Source organism: Phascolarctos cinereus, unplaced genomic scaffold (genome assembly GCF_003287225.1).
Source record: "Phascolarctos cinereus isolate Bilbo 61053 unplaced genomic scaffold, phaCin_HiC Scaffold_3;HRSCAF=262, whole genome shotgun sequence".
Lineage (NCBI taxonomy): Eukaryota > Metazoa > Chordata > Mammalia > Diprotodontia > Phascolarctidae > Phascolarctos > Phascolarctos cinereus.
Window position 1 is genome coordinate 119,032,259 of NW_027555736.1, and position 16,099 is coordinate 119,048,357.

The window sequence follows — 16,099 nt, forward strand, 5'->3', positions numbered from 1 at the left end:
CTTTCTAGTGTGTTGTTTTTTTAATAGTAGGAAGGAAAAGGCTCAAGACAGCTGTACTGACATGCTTGGAAGGGAGGAGGAGAGGAGGGAGATGGTACAAGGAGACCCCTTCAGCTCTTCCTGTAGGCCATTCCTCCAATATCTTGGAATCTGGACCTGGAACCTTTGGTAGTAGTGCCTGCATAGGAGTCTGGATGCCAGAATATCTGCAAGGTGGAAGGGCACTCCCTCCAAAAGATCTTGGGAAGATTGTGCCCACGGTCCTCCTGTTAATGTGGGTGTGGTCTCTATCCATTGGCAATGTTTATTGGATTCTTAAATCCATCTGCAATGTTTATCCAACTCCTAAATCTCCATTGCAGGAGGAAGAGTTGGGGTGGGCTTGTGTAAGGATGGAGGTGATGGGAACTTTGGGGAAGAGGGAGAGAAAGGACACAGCTGCTAGAGTGAGCTAATTTCTCTGTTGGGTCTCTCGAATTTCATACTCTGGTAAGTTTATTGGTGGCAGAGACCATGTGCCATTCCCTTTATGTGCACCACAGGGCTTAGCAAAGCTGTGCTCAGAAAATTTGTGTTAAATGATTAATTGAATGAATGAAGGTTCTCTAAAAGTTTTATTTTAACAACTTTATTATTCACTTAAACATTAACAAACATGAACAGCTCAATATACAAATAAGAACAGGAAAAAAATTGCATTTGAAACTTGGGATCTCTGTTATGTACAGTTTGTTTTCCTTTTAGTGGCACATTTTATTTATTCATTTATTTTTGGTGAGACAATTGGGATTAAGTGACTTGCCCGGAGTCACACAGCTAGTGAGTGTTATGTGTTTGAGGCCGAATTCGAACTCCGAATTTGAGGTCCTCCTGACTTAGAGGGCTGATGCTCTATCCACTGCACCACCTAGCTGCCCCTGGTATATTAAATTTAATGTGGTAGTAATAAAACTGCCCTGCTTATCCATGTATCCTTTCAGGGCTTCCTCAATTCTCTTCCAGGTAAATGAAAGTCCTTACTTAGGAATGGAATAAGGGTAGGCTATGGTGTCCATATCAACAAAAAGTTGAGGAATGGAGTCTAAAAGAGGAGCCGAGGGAAAAAAATGGTTGTATCTTCTGCCCCTAGAGGCAAATAAATGCTCAGTCCCATTCCCCCCTGCAGGATACCTTTGGGATTTGGGGGCAAGGCTTCCCATTGATGAAATGGGATGAAATGAACAATAAAGAATAAATGGTATCTCAGAGACATTTAATACTGCCAATCGATATGAATCCTATGCAGAGGCAAAGCTTAGAATCCATTGTGTGGGTGACCCACTAGACATGTGCTAACTGTGCAACAGAGTTGAATCAGGCAGTCTTTTCATGGTGTGGCTTAGAGGTGTCAAAGAGAAAGTTTGGGATGGGTGACTAGTTTTAGGGCTAACAAGGTGGTCCCTGCCACGAGGGAGAGGCTGTGCAGAGTGCTGGAGTCAAAAGACTGAAGAGTGGGACCCAGCCCCACCACTGGGTAGCCTTGGTCAAGTTATTTCATCAGTCTCTTCGTTTGTAAAATGGGGATATTACAGAGGTATTATGAAGATCAAAGCAGATCGTATTTGTGAAAGCGCTTTCTAACCATTTTAGGTAGAAAAGGAATTTGGGAACTATGATTTCACTGGTGCTCTCAGTGCAGGAACTCCATCCACTGATTTGGAAAGGTGATTTGTCTTGATACTTCACAGATTTAGAGCCAGAAGGGGTCTCAAAGATCATCTAGTCTAATTCCCTAATTTTCCAGATGAGGAAATAGGCCCAGAGGAGGGAAGTGACCTCATCTAAGATCACACAGCTTGTGGCCAGGAGAGGATTTGAACCCATGTTCTCTGTAATGAAAATTCCAGCATTCTTTTTACTCTACCCTCACTGGGTGTCTTTATAGTCTTATAGATTTAAAGAATTGTTTGGGGGCACTAATTGGTTTGTCCATAGCTAATATGTGCAAGAATCAGGCCTTACCCACTCTAAGGGACTCTATGGTAGTATTCTCTCTGCTTCGTAACAGTAGGAGAAATATGGCCTGTGATTTCATTGGCCCAATAAATTACTGACTTCTGGATGGAGGAAAATCCTTTGCCACTGAAGGTCAGCACCTCCTCTGGGACTTAGAAAAGCTGCCAAGAGCATTGAGAGGTTGATCAGCCCGCTGAGGATCACATGGCTTGTGTTGTGTCAGAGGGAAGACTTGAACTCAGGGCTCCCTGGCTGCAGGGCCAGGTTGCTATCCCTCTACTATAACCATAAAGCTCTATGAGTGTAAGTCATTAAGTGCAAACCAGAGGTGGTATGTTTGTGTGTGTGTGTGTGTGTGTGTGTGTGTGTGTGTGTGTATGGAATCACTAGGCTGATGGTCTGACTCTAGACTCAAACTGAATTGGGAAGGTACAGAATGTCAGAGCTGAAAGGGACCTTGGAACTCATGTAATCCACCCCTTTTACTTTAGAGATGAAGAAATGGGGTTAGAGAGGTGGACTCACTCGCCCAGGCTCACACAGGGAAGGGTAGAGCAGCGACTAAGGCCTGAAGCTCCTGATTCCTCCAGCCATGCTGCCTCCTAATCCGGATTTGTAGCTCAGCACTAGGGGTTGTGGAGAAAGCGATGAGGCCAGCCTGAAGCCTGTGAGCCACAGCTTCCCCAGCATCCATCCGCACATCAAAGTGGCCTTGAGCACCTTGGCGGGGTGTAGTTTGGGTGGGGGTGGGAAGACAGGGCAGGTGTCGGGGAGGAGACAGGGGTTTAGCACCAAGGAGAGTGGTTCAAAGCCAAGCCAGCTGTGGTGTCTCACCCCCAAATTAAAAAACCCTTCCTGGATCTCTTCCTGATTAAACCCAGCCCCATCTCCTTCCCGGACCGACAGCTTTCCTGGCGCCAACCCCCAGTGGCCTACGGCTCTCGCTTAGTCCTTCCCAGCACTTCCCAGGCACTAAAGGCAGGATCTCCCTCTCTCCTCCAATCTCAGCTTTCTTTGTTTGGGGGAAGGCTATGTCTCTCTGTCTTTAAATCGTCAGCTCAGGTAGGAAGGTTTGAATTTGTTTCTAGGGGAACCTAAGAAACTACAGCTGGGGCCTGTTATCCAAAGTCCCTGGCATCATTTTTATTAAGGATGAGAATTTCTTTATCTTCCCCCAGTAGCTTTATCTTTGTATGCAAGGTCCGTGGTATCACTTTTTGTAAGGATGGGAATTTTTACATCTGCCATTAACAATTTAACCAGAGGATATTTAGCATCAGAAGTTCTTAGGACTTCAATACAAGCTGCCAGTGAGAGAGTTTGGAAGCAGGACTTTATCGGAATTTTAGAACAGGAAAGGATCTTAGAAATGATCTAGCCCAACCCCTTCATTTCATGGTAGAGGGAATTAAGATCCAGGAAGAAATGACTTGCTCAAGGTCGAATGGCTAGTGAATGGTAGAGCAGAAATTAAAAACAAAGAATTCCAGTCTTCTAGAGTAAAAGGGAAGCATCAGAGGTGGGGTATATAAGAGGAACTCTTTTGGAAGAGAGGGATTTGGCAAAGCAAAGGAAAGCAGGGAGAAGACAGGAAGCTCTGGCTAGGTCATTATCATCTACTCCTGTTCGAAAGTTCTTAGAAAAAAAAGGAATCCACTCTGATTCCTTGTTCCAAGTCATAGGAAAATAGGTGTGTGATTAGTGCTACAGAATAGAGATGACTCATAGGCCTAGATATCAGCTTCCTTTGCATTGCTTCCATGATTATCTCTCACCTCTTACAGAGGATATGTACTTCAGAGACTTTAAATGAGCAGCCAGTTGACCCATGAAGCTGTTGGGAATGGGAAGAAACTTGAGAGACTGTTTTGGAGAGCATGTCCTGGGATTTGCCTTTCAGCAATCACAGGCTCGAAGATTTAGAACTAGATGTATGACCTTTGAAATCATCAAGTCCAATCTCCTCATTTTTTTTTTTACAGATGAAGAAACTGAGGCACAAAGAAGTTCGGTGATTTGCCCAAGGTCACATAGATAATAAATGCCAGAGATGGGATCTGAACCCAACTGCTCTTTTCCCACTATGCTATACTATCTGCATAAGTTCCTAGAAATTTGTGTTATTTTATATTTGCTTAGGGCTGGCTCTTTGCATTGAAGGTTGTGAGAGAGCTGAGCATAAAAACAACTCACTTTTATATAGCTCTTTTTGATTCACAAAATATTTTCCTTGTAATAGTCCCATAAGGCAGGTCTTGTCAGCATCTCTGAGCTTCAGTTTTCCCTTCTGTAAAACGAGAGTTTTGGACTAGTTGATCTCCAAAGTCCCTTCTAGTCGATAAGTTAACAAGCATTTATTAAATGCCTATGACTTGCCAGACATTGTACTTTGCATTATGGATGCAAAGAAAGGCAAAAATCAATCCCTACTTTCAAGGAGCTCACATTCTGTTGGGGGAGACAACTTACAAATAATTACGTACAAACAAGTTATATACAGCATCATCTGAAGTTAACCCCAAAGGGAAGGCATTGGCATTGAGGGGGATTGGGAAAGACTTCTTGTAGAAGGTGGGATTTTATGTTGGAGAAGATGTGAGGAAATTGGGACACCAATGCGCTGTTGGCACAGTTGTGAACAATCATTCTGGTTTTTTTTTTGTTTGTTTTTTTAGGCAATTGGGGTTAAGTGACTTGCCCAGGGTCACACAGCTAGTAAGTGTCAAGTGTTTGGTCTGAGGCCGGATTTGAACTCAGGTAATCCTGACTTCAGGGCCGGTGCTCTGTGCTCTGCTCTGCGCCACCTAGCTGCCCTTGAACAATCATTCTGGAGAGCAATTTAGAACTATACCCAAAGAGTTATAAAAATGTGCCTACCCTTTGACCCAGCAATAGCACTTCTAGGGCTGTATTCCAAAAAGATCACAAAAACAAGAAAAGGACCCTCATGTACAAGAATATTTATAGCAGCCCTTTTTGTGGTGGCAAAGAATTGGAAACTGAGTGGATGCCCACCAATTGGGGAATGGCCAAACAAGTTGTGGTATACGAATGTAATGGAATATTGTGCTATAAGAAATGATGAGCAGGCAGACTTCAGAAAAACCTAGAAAGACTTGTATGGTCCAATGCTGAGTGAGGTGAGTAGAACCAGGAGAACATTGTACACAGTAACAGTAACATTGCACAATGATCAACTTTGATAGATTTAGCTCTTCTTAACAATGCAATACGATAGATCCAAAAGATTCATGATGGAAAATGCTGTCTACATCCAGAGAACTATGGAATCTGAATGCAGATTGAAGCATATTATTTTCACTTTTATTTTTTTTTCTTTCCTGTGTTTTTTCCCTTTTGTTCTGATTCTTCTTTCACAACATGACTAATGTGGAAATATGTTAATATGATCATACATAATAATCTATATCAGATTGCTTGCTGTCTTGGGGAGGCAGAAAAGGAGAGAGGGAGGGAGAAAAAAATTTGGAACTCAAAATCTTATAAAAGTGATATAGGTCTACAACCAATAGTAATAATAATAACAGCTAGTGTTTATGTCATACTTTAAGGTTTGCAAAATACTTTACAAATGTTATTTAATAATAACAACAAAACTGAATATAATCCTGTAATGGAAAAATAGACCTTCAATGATATAGAGGACTTCCAAGAATTCCAGATGTGTAGAAGCACTGAAATAAGTCAGATATTTAGGCTATTAGTGCTGGAAAAAACTTTAGGGATTATCTACTCCAAGTTGCTCATTTTAATTCTTGAGGAAACCGAGGTCTGGAGATGCCAAATGACTCACTCAAAGTCCTGTGTCAAGTAAGTGGCATAATAAGAGATTAGAATTCAGGTCTCCTGACTCCCAGACCAGTAATTAAGCTCTAAAAGTACCAGGAATAATCAAGTAATTGGGAACAGAATCTGGCAAGTGTGTGGAAGGGGTTGGAAGATTGCTTATGTGGATACATTAAAATAGCCACCCTCTTGTTTTGGATTATTTGTAAATACATCAACTGAAATTTTGCTTTCTACCTCCGGAGCTTAGACTCCCAGTTGAGCATACCAGAAGAACAGAGTCATTTGGTAAGCCTTAAGAGGGAGAGGCTAAGCCTAGAGTTTGACATATCTACCAGCTTGGTCATGATATTATGCGTCAATGAGTGGCACGGTAGTTACTGACTTTGGCATTGCTATCCCTGCTGGATTTTTGTTCTCAGTCCTCTCTGCCTTATTTTCCTTGTACACTCTCTTCCAAACACATATAGACAAACCTATCCCATAGATACTTTGCTTGCTCTCACCTCAGCCCCTATGCACATAGCATGATTACAATTCAAACGTCTTTTCCATGTTTCTCTGTTGACCCATGCCCTGATCCATGGTACAAATAATATGTGCTTTTCTGAAGGCTGTGAAATTGTAAAGAATTATTTTAGCCCCGGAAAAGAGATGAGGAAATGTACAGATTTTCTCTCTTTAGTTAGGCAAGGGACTATGGGCATGGAATGTTCCATATCCAGTAAAATATAGCCACTATCATTTGGTTTTATTTAACTATTTTTCTTTGTTATAAGAGAATGTTCACTGGGTGATAGTGGTTGTGGTGATGGAGAAAGTTTAGCTGGAAATGACTGTGATATAAAAAGCAAAGCGCATCAATAAAACAAAAAAAAATCAACTGTTGGGAAACTTTAACTAATAGACAAATAAAAGACTTTTGAAGTAGAGAACAGCTTGACAGAGCTATAACTAAGATAAGCTGATCAGGGCTTTGCCCCAAGGTGCTGAGTTCAGGGGATGCTAAATTTAGAAAAGGGCAACTAGATGGCTCAGTGGATAGAGTACTGAGCCTGGTATCAGGAATCCTTATCTTCCTGAGTTTAAATCTGGCCTCAGACACTTACTAGCTATGTGACCCTAGGCAAGTCACTTAACCCTGTTTGCCTCAGTTTCCTCATCTGTCAAATGATCTGGAGAAGGAAATGGCAAACCACTCTGGTATCTTTGTCAAGAAAAACCTCAAATGGGGTCATTAAGAATTGAAAATGACTGAAAGTTTAGAAGGTGTTAACAGCAATTTCAATCCTTCAAGGCTGGAGGAAGATGCCCTTTGCCCATCTTTACCCCTTCCCTTATAAAAGCTTTCCCAGCGGTGGCCATGTACTGATATCACCGGCTTTCCCCTCCAGCCTCTTGGTATGGTGTCCTGCTTCATCCTTCAACTGAAGGCATCTTTCACGCTACTTCCCCTAAAATTGCTATTCACATTAAGAAGAAATATTTTCTTTTTTTGTTTGTTTTTGCAAGGCAGTTGGGGTTACATGACTTGCCCAGGGTCATGTATCATGTGTCTGAGACCAGATTTGAACTCAGGTCCTCCTGACTCCAGGACCGGTGCTGTATCCACTGCACCATCTAGCTGCCCCAAGAAGAAATATTTTCTAAACACCCTTCTAAGGGTGATGATAAATTTAAAGAGCTTGTAAATGCTATGTTCAAGTAGAGAAGAGGATTTGGCCAGCTGAAAAGTGATGAGGCCCGACAAACTAGCGGTGAGACTCAATTTTATGCGGTATAGATGTTCCCAAATGGATCTATTCCATCAAATCCTGCAGAATCCTCCTTTGTGCTGCTTCCCTGATAGGTCCCCATAAATGCATAGCCACTGTTCACCATAAATACCGAGTACTTTAGCTGAAGAGTGTAATAAAGTTTTATATGATATCATGATATATTTATTACTTATGCATTGACTTTAGTATATTAATATCTATGACATTATTCTTTTTAAAACAAGTTTTTAATCAATATTTTCTGTTCCTTACATCACCATAGTATCCAATTTCTCTTTTCCCCTCCCCTTCCCCAAGAGCCATCCTATGTGACAAATAGTATTTTTAAAATGGGGGTAAAAAGTCAGCACAATTGATAAATATATTCAGAGTCCAAAAACATATGCAACGTGTAACATCTCTGGACCTGCCACCTCCAAGAAGGGGTACGTTGGGCATGTCTTCTCATGTCTCTTCAGAGTACTCCTTGATCTTTCCATTTACGCTGTTATAGTCTTTGTTTTCTTGGCTGTACTGACTTCACTCTGCATTAGTTCAAATAGATCTTTCCATGTTTATTCATGGTCATCTCACACATCATTTTTTATAATACAGTAATACTCAATTACATTCATGTAATTGTTTCATTCATTTGTTTACTCATTCCCCAATTGATGGGCGTCTACTTTGTCTCCAATTCTTAGCTATATGGTATTATTCTTATAAGTATGTTTGAGATCTAAAAACTGGTTGTGTTAATAGAGGATAGGGGCTTAATAGCCAGAGTGCTGAGTAGTGGGAATATATTTCCTCTCAACAGAGTTTCCCATAGTACTCTGAGAGTTTGATTGTAATGATATGATGGTGTAGCTGCAGGAACCCAGACCCTTCAGGTTAGCTGTGGTTTGGAGAAGAGGCAATGTATCGAGTGAGTGGATATCAACACATACCATATAAGGGAAAATAAATTTTGTGTGACATTGTGTCACTTACCATGACCCCCTTATTACATTACCGGTGTGTGTATATATGTGTGTATGTGTATGTATGGTTTCAGTATACACCACTGTGATGTTGCCATCTCTGCATGTTACATTGAGCCTATTTGAATTTGTATGATTTGTGATGCTTGCTTCAGGCACAAAAATTCCTACTTACTGGTCTGCAGTTTAGGATTATTGAAAACAGTTATCAATTTCACAAATGTAATCCTACTTGCTTTCTTCCTATTTGAATCTGAATGCAAGCTGACAGTTCATTTTCAGTTCCTGCTCAGGATATACACATTGATAAACTAATTCAGCAGGCTACCCACCCAATTGTATGTTAGAAACTGGTAAATATACATTTTTCATCCACTTGTTTTTTTCTGGGTGAATTACTTGGCTGATCTCTTTTGAGTAACCTTGGAATTATCATATAAGGATCAATTGAAAGAACTGGGAATGTTTAGTTGGAAGAAGAGAAAACTTGATGGGGAGGGGCATTGAATGATAGCTGCTTTCAGATATTTAAAGGGTTCTTAAATACAAAAAAAAAGAATAGTTTTTTTTTCTGTTTGGCCCCCCAGAGAAGTCAGATTTAGGGCTGAACAACAGAAAAATTCATAATAATCATAGCTTTCCAAAGACAGAATGGACTGTCTGGTGACTGAGCACTTGCTGCACATGTAGAGGGAATTTTTGGTCAGGTGAAGATTGGATTAGATGGCCTCTGAGATTCTGTTGCTTTGTGAAAATTCAGCCTCTTCAGTGGAGCCTTCCCAGAATAATCTCATATAGTTATTGTTATTCTCTTCACTCTCATCGCTGGGCCATTGCCCATAATCCTTTATGCCTACCAGAATACATTGCATTAGTAGTAGGGAGTAGTAAGCCTGAACACTTTTCTCTTTTTCCAAAAGAGTCTTCCTACGAGAGGCATAGCAGAAAAGGTGCTGACCCAGTAGTCAGAGTAGACCGGCTTTCAAATCTGGTTTCTGACACTTACTAGCAATGTGATTGTGAATAAGTCACTGCCATTTCTGGATCTCAATTTTCTCATCTGTTACAGACAATAATGCCCTTGGTCACCTACCTCAAAGGGTTGTTGAGACAATAAAATGAAATAAGATCTGAAAGTGTTTTGCAAACTAAGGATTTAAAAAAAAATAAAAATAGCAGCTCATAATATTCACCTCTGCACTGTTTGCACGGTGATAAGAGTTTGCCAAGAACATCTACATCCAGACACTTCTAGTGCTAACTTTGCTGATAGCAGTGTGACAGCAGGCAAACTGTCTAACTTCTTCAGGCCTCAGTGTTTTCTCCTTTGTAAAGTGAAGTGGTTTGAAGGAAACGATTTTGAAGCTTCCTTCTGCGTTATCTCCTTTGAGCCTCATGACAATCCTTTGGAGTTGGTAGAGCAGATATAATTGTTCCATCTTACATATTGGAAAACTGAGCTTAAGTGATTTGACACATGTCACCCAGCTAGTGCGTGGCAGAACTGGAGCTAGAACCTGGGTCTCTTGACGTTTGAATCCTGTAGTTCACAGCCTAGCTATTGTGCTGTATGGATATGTTTATATTTTTCTGTTTGTGTTTACAAATGTCGGTAACCATCCCGATTTAACACATGACCATCTAAGCTTCTTCAGAGTGAAAATGGTCTCCCCCTCTAGAACCTCCTGAAGAATGGAATGCCATGCTGTGCACTCAGTGGGAGCTCAATGAATGTTGACTGGTGCATTTATTTGCCTGGGGAGGATAGGAAATGCCTTTTCCTGGAGTTCTTTAAGAATAGGATTGATTTATAGTTGTGTGGGAAGGTTTCAGTGGAACTTGACTAAAGACAAGAGAATGGGCTAGAAAATGAATTGAGGCTTTATCTAACCTCCTATTTTATGACAATATTGCTAGGATGAGTTTCTGGCTAGGTCAAACCATGAAATGAGGAAGAGTCGCTCTCTGTTTTGGTGGAGGGGGTACCCACGTATCCAAGTATGGTTCACAGATGACACAGACTTTCCAGATCACACATAAGTCAGCGAATACCAATTCTTTAGAACCTTTGGCCTAGGGAATCCACTGACATAACTGATATATCCTCACAACACTCTTGTAAGGGAGGCAGCAAGCAGCTTGCATTTATAAAATAAAAGGAAATAGAGTTATGTAGGTTGGGAAGGAGAGTCTTGGGCATTAGATAGCATTAGATAGGAATAGTGTCCATATTCTGTGTTTTGCTAGACAGTACCCCCTTCCCTGGTCAAACTGATTTACTGGGTGGCCAGAGGGAACTGAGGTTAGATCCTACAGCAGAGCCGTAGGCTTGGGGGACATGAGCCCCTACCAATGGAGACCTAAAAGTCTTTGGCATCATCTCCTTTGAGATTTGTTTATCAATAACAGAAAAGACTTTTGCAGCCTTCTAAGTCTTCTGGTACCATAGGACCTAGTGACAGCAAGACCAGAGATGCTTAGCAAATGCAACAGCTACTTATTGGCTTTTCTGATCTGGTGCACTTCTCCAAAAGGAGAATTATTGGATCATAGGATCATAGCTCCAGGGACATGGGTTCAGATCTAGCCTCTCAGGCTTACCACCTGTGTGGCAAGTCCCTTAAACTCCTTGGGCCTCAGTTTCCTCATTTGTAAAATGATGAATTTAGACTAGGTGGCCTATGAGATCTCTTTTAACTCTAAACCTATGATTCTCCCCCCAAAGACATTTCTGCAGTCTTATTACTCTGGACCTAGACCCTGGGCATAGGCAAGCAGTCCAGCAATCCTCCCCTACTGAGCCATCAGATTCTGTTAGCATATAAACTCTTGCCATGAAGCCGTTTTGGGAGTAGAGAAGTGAGGAAGGGAGAGACTAATATGGCCTATAATCCTGTAACAACTTAGTCTCATACCTTCATTTTACAGATGAGGAAACTGAGGCTGAAGGAGACTAAATGACTTACTCAAAGTCAAATAGGCAGAGCCATGATTAAAACCCAAATCTTACTCCAAACCCAGCATTCTTTCCATGCTGGAAGAAAGAAACTAGAATAAGCTGCTGTGAGAGTTCCCTAATCAGCCTTCTAATAATGCAAGTCTAGAGGGGAGGCATTCTCACCACCACCACCGCCACCACCACCACCACCACCACCACACCACCACACCACCACCACACCACCACCACACCACCACCACCACCACCACCACCTCTCTAAAGCCTGCTTGCTCTGGGACTAGATTCCTGGAAACAGCCAAGTAAGACAACCATCCTCCCCAACTAAGCCAACCAACAGATTCTGTCAGCACCTAAACTGGTTCTGTGAAGCCCAGTTTGTGTGGGCACAGAAGTAGGGAAGGGCTAGAGGAAAGCATCATATCTGTAGATAGATCTTAGGGGAAGATAAACCCAAGTAGGCATTCTCAGCTGGAACATGCTTAGGGCTAGATCACAGGGAAGTCTGAGGACCTCCAGAGACTTTGATTATCTTCCCTAAAGCCTGTAAACTGAACATTGTACAAGAAATAAGTGGTACTCTCCCCACAGGATTAGGACTTCATTATGCATTAAAAAGGCAAAAACAAACAAAAAACAAACAAAAAAACCTGAAAAACTATTAAAAGAGGTGGAAATCAAGCTTTTATTTCCTTTCTTCCTTCCTTCTTTCCTCCCTTTTTCTTCTTTCCTTTCTTCTTTTCTCCCTTCCTCTTACTTCTTTCTACCCTTCTTCCCTTCCTTATTTCTTCCCTTTCTCTTCCTTCCTTCCTTTTTTTCCTTCTTTCTGAACAGAAAGTAGTGGGTGTCCTTAGCAACCTACAGTAACGTTTGAGAGCCTGAACAAGTTTATCATCAACAGCTACTGTATGGCTAGAACTTTTGGGGGAAAGGAATAAGCAATTATATGGTGCCTACTATGTACTATGTGCTAAGTGCTTTACAAATATTATCTCATTTGATCCTCACAAAAACCCTGGGAGGTAGGTGCTGTCATTACTCTCATTTTTTAATTGAGGAAACTGAGACAAACAGAGGTTAAGTGACTTGCTTAGGGTCAACAGCTAATTACTGTCTGAGGTCAAATTTGAACTCAGGGCTTCCTGACTCCAGGCCCAGAGCCCTAACCACTGTACCACCAGCTGCCTCAATAACAAACAAATAAGACTGGATTTGGAGTCTTAAGACCCAGGCTCAAATTTCAGCTCTGCCCCCCTTATCACTTGTTATCACCTTGGGCAAGTTACTTTGCAGCTCTTTTTGCTCATCTGTAAAATGAAGGGGGTAACTGAATGGACTCTAAGGTCCCTTTTGGATCTAAATCTATGAACTTGTAGGGGGATGCAACGAGGGATGCTTTCAAAGTATTATTCTATGGTATTTAATGAATATAAAAAAAAAACTCGGAGGAGTAGCAGATAAGATAGATTTAATTCTTGGACTTCATGGAGATGGGCTAAAACATAAACAGTTTTTTGGACAATCAATTAAGAAATACGAGCTCTTTACCCAAGCTCAGAGGCCCTGAGCCTAGTACCTTAGCACTCAGGGGACCTGTCCTCTCTGAACATGAGTGAAGGGTCTGTTTCCCGTACGGAAGCCAGGCCATCATAACTCCAGCAATCCCACTGTACTGGCAGCTCTGGCTGACATCTCTGGAGCATGGGTTGTGGCTGGTAAGGTCCTGTGATAGTTGGCAAACTGGGTTCCGGAGAGGTGGAGATGACCTAGGACCAGAAGAGAAACAAAGAGTTGATCAGTGACACAGAGACTTGATCAAGTGTGGTTGGTTCCCTAGATTTTCCTGTCTCTTGTAGCCCTTCAAACCCTATAAGCCTTCTTAGAGTGTTCTCTTTCTCAGGATAAAGATTCCTGATCCCACATGTCACTACAGTTTCCAGGTTCCTCGCCATCCTGGTCATCCTTCTGTGAACAAATGACCTAGAAGCACCCTAGTGGACTGGAGAGGAGACAGGACTGGCTAACTCATGGATGGAGTGATGGAGAATTACAGAGGGACTCTTTTCCCTTCAAAGACACTTGTCCCTGAGGGTGCCAGAGTTAAGTTAGGGCTCCTGTCCCTGTGTGTCATGAATCCTATGTCTGGGCATGGGATTCCCAGGGAGACATGGGAGCTCATTCTCTCAGAAAGCTGAGAGACATGGAAAAAGAATCAGTGTTTCTTTGCCTTCTTATATCTGGATGGTGGAACATAGGAGTATCTGGGTGAGTCCAAATCAGTGACACGGGACTTCTGGTAAGTCAAACATGCTCCCGGAAAAGGAGAGAATCAAAAGATTTAGAGTTTAAAAAGACTTTTTTTTTAAACAGATAAGGAGACTAAGACCTGGAGAAATAAAGTGACTTACAAAGTCACAGAACTAAAAAGGAGAAAGGAGCAGATTTTGGATTTAAACCCAGGGCTCTTTTTCTCTGCATGCAACTCTACTTCGTCTGCCAGCATGCTTTGCTATTTCCATCGGAAACCTTACTCCCCCACCTATAAAAGATCTCCCATGCCACTGGGCCATGCACCACAAGAGCACCTGACCCTCTCCCCAACACCAAGTCTTCCTGTCTTTATCCTCCAACCTGCCCACTAGTCTTCCTGAGAGAAGAGAACAATGGGGCACTTGGATATGGGAATCTGGATGGGGGAAGCATCACTGGAGAAAAAGCTACCTTTCCACCAGAAGAATATTACTAATCCCTTTTGCCCATGACAATCTTTGCAACACTGCCTTGCACAAAGTAGGCCTTTGATAAATGTTGGAGTGAATGAAGGGGAAATTAAACCAGGGGCTAGGACTAGGAATCACGGTGTGTCCATCAGCACAGGCTAAAGGTTTCTGACTTAATTGGTCCTAAGGGTTTCTGGCTAAATTGGGTCTAGGGAGGGGCGGGGTGGCCAAAAGACCTGAGGAATATATTTAAAGCATTGAAGCTTCATGAGTACCTTTCAATAGAAATAGGATAGCAGGGTATCTTAATTCGTAAAATCATGGGGTTGGGCTAGATCATATCTAAGTTTCTTTTGATTCTGACTTTCCCTTATTCTATGAAGATTACATTAGGAGACACCCCAGCCCCCAACCACTATCCTCCCTAGTTCCAAATTTGAGTCTGGAAATTGTCTCTCAAATAAATGGTTTGAATTTCTCATGGAGACACATAGAGGAAGAAATATTGTACCTGGTATAGAGTAGTCAACTCAGAGGAGTGCGGAGACATTGCCCAGGAAGCAGGTTCAGTGTCTTTTTCCCAGTGTAACTTGGGTGGGGTCTGTGTTCTGGGGCAGGTTGGGGAAGGATTCCCAAATTCTGCAGCTTGATGTCTTCCTCCAGGCAGGTCTAGTCTGGTTGGTGATCCCAAGAAGCAAGAAGGTGAACCCCAAGATATGGCATTGAGGTTCTGCTCCATGCACTGCTTGGGCTGGGGCAGAACTAGTGGGCAGGAAGGTGGGGACCCCCAGGTTTCAGGGAGCTGGGGAGAATAGGTCCTAGGAGCTTGGGAGACTGGGCTGAGGCTCTGGGTCCGGTTTGGACAGCAGCCTAGCCTGTCAGGACAGAGTGGGCAGCTCTGCATTGCCCCTTCCCTCCTCCGGCGCCTTAGGCTCTCCTCACTGAGTCCCAGAAGGGCTGACAGGTGACCAATGTAGCGGATAGCCAGCCGCAAGGTCTCAATCTTAGTCAGACTCTGTCCAACAGGCGCCATTGAGGGTGGTAGGTAGCGCCGCAAATCATGCAAGGCCCGGGACAGGTTGCGCATCCTCAGCTTCTCACGCTCACTGGCACTCTGCCTCTGCCCACTGGCTGTGCCACCTCGTTCCTTTCTGTTCCTTTGGAAAGGGACAGAAGTAGGGGTCTCTTGAGTGTGGCAGCCCAGAGGTTGGGGAAGGCTTTCTGAGGTGCTTGGGTGTCCGTAGGATGGGGACGAGCTATACGAATCAGAAGAGGAGGTAGGGGATGTTGAGTCTGAGTGACTGCCCCAGCCCCAGCTCCAGTCCTGGGGTAGCAGCCAATTCTCCTGCCTGGCCGATTGCTGGTGAGGAGAGTTAGCCATGGTTGGGGGGCAGCTCCAAGGAGAGACTGGGGAGCAAACCAGGCAGGCTGGGGTTTTTATCTTGAGACCGAGGTGTGAGATGGCCCCCTGTCATGTGGCAAGGAGGTGTCAAAACCCACAGAGCCCAGGGAAAGAATGGGACAAGGGGGCCTTGGGAAACAGAGCCCATTTGCAGAGGTGTGGATTCTGACTCCTCCACTGCTTTAATTGAACCTCCATAGAGCAAGGAAAGTGTGGAAAGGACAATTCACATCTGAACGGCAGCTGTTAACATTCTCACCATCCTCCCCACCCCACTCCAGGACACCCCACTATTTCTATTCTCCCCACCAACCCAAGACAGCCCAGATCTGCCTTCAGCAAGTTATCCTGGGAAGGAGCTACTATGATCAAGGACCTCGGCCTTGGGAAATACCATGGATCATTGTCCATACAGGAAGGGGTGAAGGCAAAAGCCTTCAGGAACTCAGCTACTGGAACGAAGATTGCCAGGAAAATAA

The 16,099-nt window shown here is 43.0% G+C and overlaps 1 protein-coding gene across 1 annotated transcript; it reads right to left on the bottom strand.

Annotated features, from left to right (window-relative positions):
* Positions 1–14,696: 14,696 nt before the first annotated feature.
* MESP2 (mesoderm posterior bHLH transcription factor 2) lies at positions 14,697–15,599 on the bottom strand. Its single transcript, XM_020963191.2, has one exon. The coding sequence runs from the start codon at positions 15,597–15,599 to the stop codon at positions 14,697–14,699; it is 903 nt and encodes a 300-aa protein (XP_020818850.2).
* Between the last annotated feature and the right edge of the window lie 500 nt (positions 15,600–16,099).